The sequence below is a fragment of the Dendrobium catenatum genome, unplaced genomic scaffold (genome assembly GCF_001605985.2).
Source record: "Dendrobium catenatum unplaced genomic scaffold, ASM160598v2 fragScaff_scaffold_594, whole genome shotgun sequence".
Taxonomy (NCBI): domain Eukaryota; kingdom Viridiplantae; phylum Streptophyta; class Magnoliopsida; order Asparagales; family Orchidaceae; genus Dendrobium; species Dendrobium catenatum.
The window spans coordinates 126,953-129,537 of record NW_021319056.1 but is presented as its reverse complement, the minus strand read 5'-3'; the positions used below and the strand labels follow the sequence as shown (position 1 = coordinate 129,537).

Sequence of the window (2,585 nt, the reverse complement as noted above, 5' to 3'; positions counted from 1 at the left end):
ATGATTTAATTTATAAAATTCAATTCACATTTAGATTTTTTTTTATTAAAAAAAACTATTTTATACAAATGCTCATATGTTTTTAGAAAATTGTGTGGCTGAAGGCTATTAAGCACCTTTTCATATAAATCAAGAAAATTTTGGCAGCTTTCCGAGAAATTTCGGCAGACTCACATCATCACCTCCCTATTGAAGGAGAAATCGGGACGGCTTTTGCCGTTATTTTATTCCCGGCCAGACCTAAGGTCGACGGCACGAGACCTTGAATTTAAATCACCTCGGGTCAAACTAATGGTCAACGACGCGAGGTCTTGAATTTGGAGCCATCCCGGCTGGACCTAAGGTCGACGACACGAGGTCTTCAATTTAAAACCATCTCGGTCAGACATAAGGTCGATGACACGATGTCTTCAATTTCATCTCGGTCGGATCTAAGATCGACGACACGAGGGTTTCACTTGAAATTCTTCCCGCCCGGATTTAAAATCAACGGTGCGAGGTCTCTAATTATTAAAATTTTTAGCCTGCAGTTGTATGCTCGATTGAATTGATTTAATTAATTTACACATAATCTTGCATGCCGAATATTTGGTTGTTATATCCCCCAACTGACCGCCCCAATACTTGTATATATTATTAAGTAGTGTAATTTCACGACAAAAGGCTGAGTGCGTAGTGAGAAATCATGTGTGTGTGACTTTCAATTGATCCTCTGTTATTTAATATTTTTTATTAATTTTAACCGACTGAAGTTTTCTTCAAGGATCTGCTATATTGATGTTTTGATTAGGGTTTTGCGATATGCTCTAGGGTTTGCGCCGCTCACGTTTTTCCTTCTCTTCCATCGCCTGGGAGGGCTTCCCCCTCCCGATGGCCGCATCTCCACTGGACTTTCCACCACTTACCACATCCACTACGACTGGTCCCCATGCTGGGGGCGTCTCCTATGCTGCTAATGTTTCGGCATCTTCGTCTAAACCGACTCCTTTCCCGGTAACCTACTTCACTCCTTCCCATAAGCTTTCGTTCAAAGCTGATGATCTTTCGGAAGGGAAATCCATTTGGACATCTGCGTTGATTGGTTATTCGTTGGGTCCTCGTCCCTATTATGAACGGTTGCTTAAGGCTATGCTGAAGCTTTGGCAGCTAAAGGGATCTTTGTCTCTTCTCTCGCTTGCGGATGGCTTTTTCTTGCTAAAATTCTCGACTGAGGAAGATCTGGAGATGGTACTTTCGGGAGGACCATGGTTCCTTCTTGGCAAACCTTTCATCTTGCAGCGATGGTCCCCAAAATTTAAGCCGAAGCGTGACGAGGATGCTCCGATTCCGGTATGGATAAAAATAGTTGACTTCCCCCTGGCTCTCTGGACTCCAACTGGTATTTCTAAAATCTCCAGTTATATTGGTATTCCGATTTCTGTTGATTCTCTCACTGCAAATCGTTCTAGATTAACGTTTGCTAGGGTTTGCGTGCTTGTCACGAAAGACTCGATTTTGCCGGATGAAATTCCGATTGAAATCGAAGGTGAAGATTTAATACTGAAAGTTTTATATGATTGGAAGCCTGATAAGTGTGAAGGCTGCGGGTCCTTGATTCACCCGTTTTCTCTCTGTCCCAAAAATCCAAACCCACAACCTATTCTCCCTCCACAATATTTCAAAAATCGCGACAGAAGCACCTCCTGACAACCTGGTAATCGACCTCAAAGACCTCATTCTAAGATACCTCCTCCAAAACCAAATAACTCTACCAATCCGTCTCCTGCTCTGCTTCCATCCCCAAATTCTCTGGTCCAGCCGTTGGCTGACCAACCTTTGAATGTCCAAAATCCTGTCCCTGAACAAATCCAGAATTCTCCATCCTCGGATCAGCTGTTGGTTAATCAACATACTGATAAAGGAACTGTGATTTCTAACAATCCTAAAACTGCTCTTCTTCCCAATCTCAATTCACCGACTGATGATACCTCTTCATCAGGTTTTCCCTCTTCTCCCAAATTAAGTCAACCCCCAAAAATTCCCCTCTTAAACAAGTTTGCTTCTTTGCAAACAGAAGATCAAATTCCTCCAGAATCCACTGATTCTATTTCAGAAAAAGAAAGCTCATCCTTCTCTTTTGCTGATGATGATTCTTCCCCTCAATCTAAGAATCAAAACCTCTCTGAAAAAATCTGTCACAATACCAGATCTACTAGTGAAAAAGGTAAATCTCCTATCAAGTCTAAGCCACCGAAAGCAAAATCGGCCAAGAAGGCCAAAGGTCACAAACCATAATGTCCTTACCTAAATTTGCTAGTTGGAATGTTAGGGGGTTTAACAACCCTGACAAAGTCAGTTTTTGCAAGTCTTTGATTTCTTCTTTAAATCTCAAGATGTTATGTATTTTGGAAGCAAAAATTTCTCTTGCTTCTTCTGATGACCTGTGGTTTCAACGTTCTCATCGTCTCTTTGAGAATGAAGGGAATTGCAACAATTTTGGGGACTCTGTTTTGGGCAGGATTTGGATAAAATGGGATGAGTCGGTTTTATCCTTTAATCCTATTGCTTCCTCCTTCCAACACATCCATGGTATTCTCTCTGTGGGA

The 2,585-nt window shown here is 41.7% G+C and overlaps 1 protein-coding gene across 1 annotated transcript; it reads left to right on the top strand.

Annotated features, from left to right (window-relative positions):
• The first annotated feature begins 870 nt into the window (after positions 1–870).
• Positions 871–2,274, top strand: LOC110115972. The gene is made up of 2 exons (XM_020849398.1): positions 871–1,601; positions 1,710–2,274. Exons 1-2 carry the CDS (start codon positions 871–873, stop codon positions 2,272–2,274), a joined length of 1,296 nt encoding a protein of 431 aa, XP_020705057.1.
• The last annotated feature ends 311 nt before the right edge of the window (positions 2,275–2,585 follow it).

What these genes read in the sequence shown, in the direction of transcription:
- LOC110115972 (XM_020849398.1), top strand. Translation starts at nt 871, where the DNA reads ATGGCCGCATCTCCACTGGACTTTCCACCACTTACCACATCCACTACG. An exon ending in TGCGGGTCCTTGATTCACCC is followed by an intron (nt 1,602 to 1,709) that starts GTTTTCTCTCTG and finishes TCGACCTCAAAG; the next exon opens with ACCTCATTCTAAGATACCTC.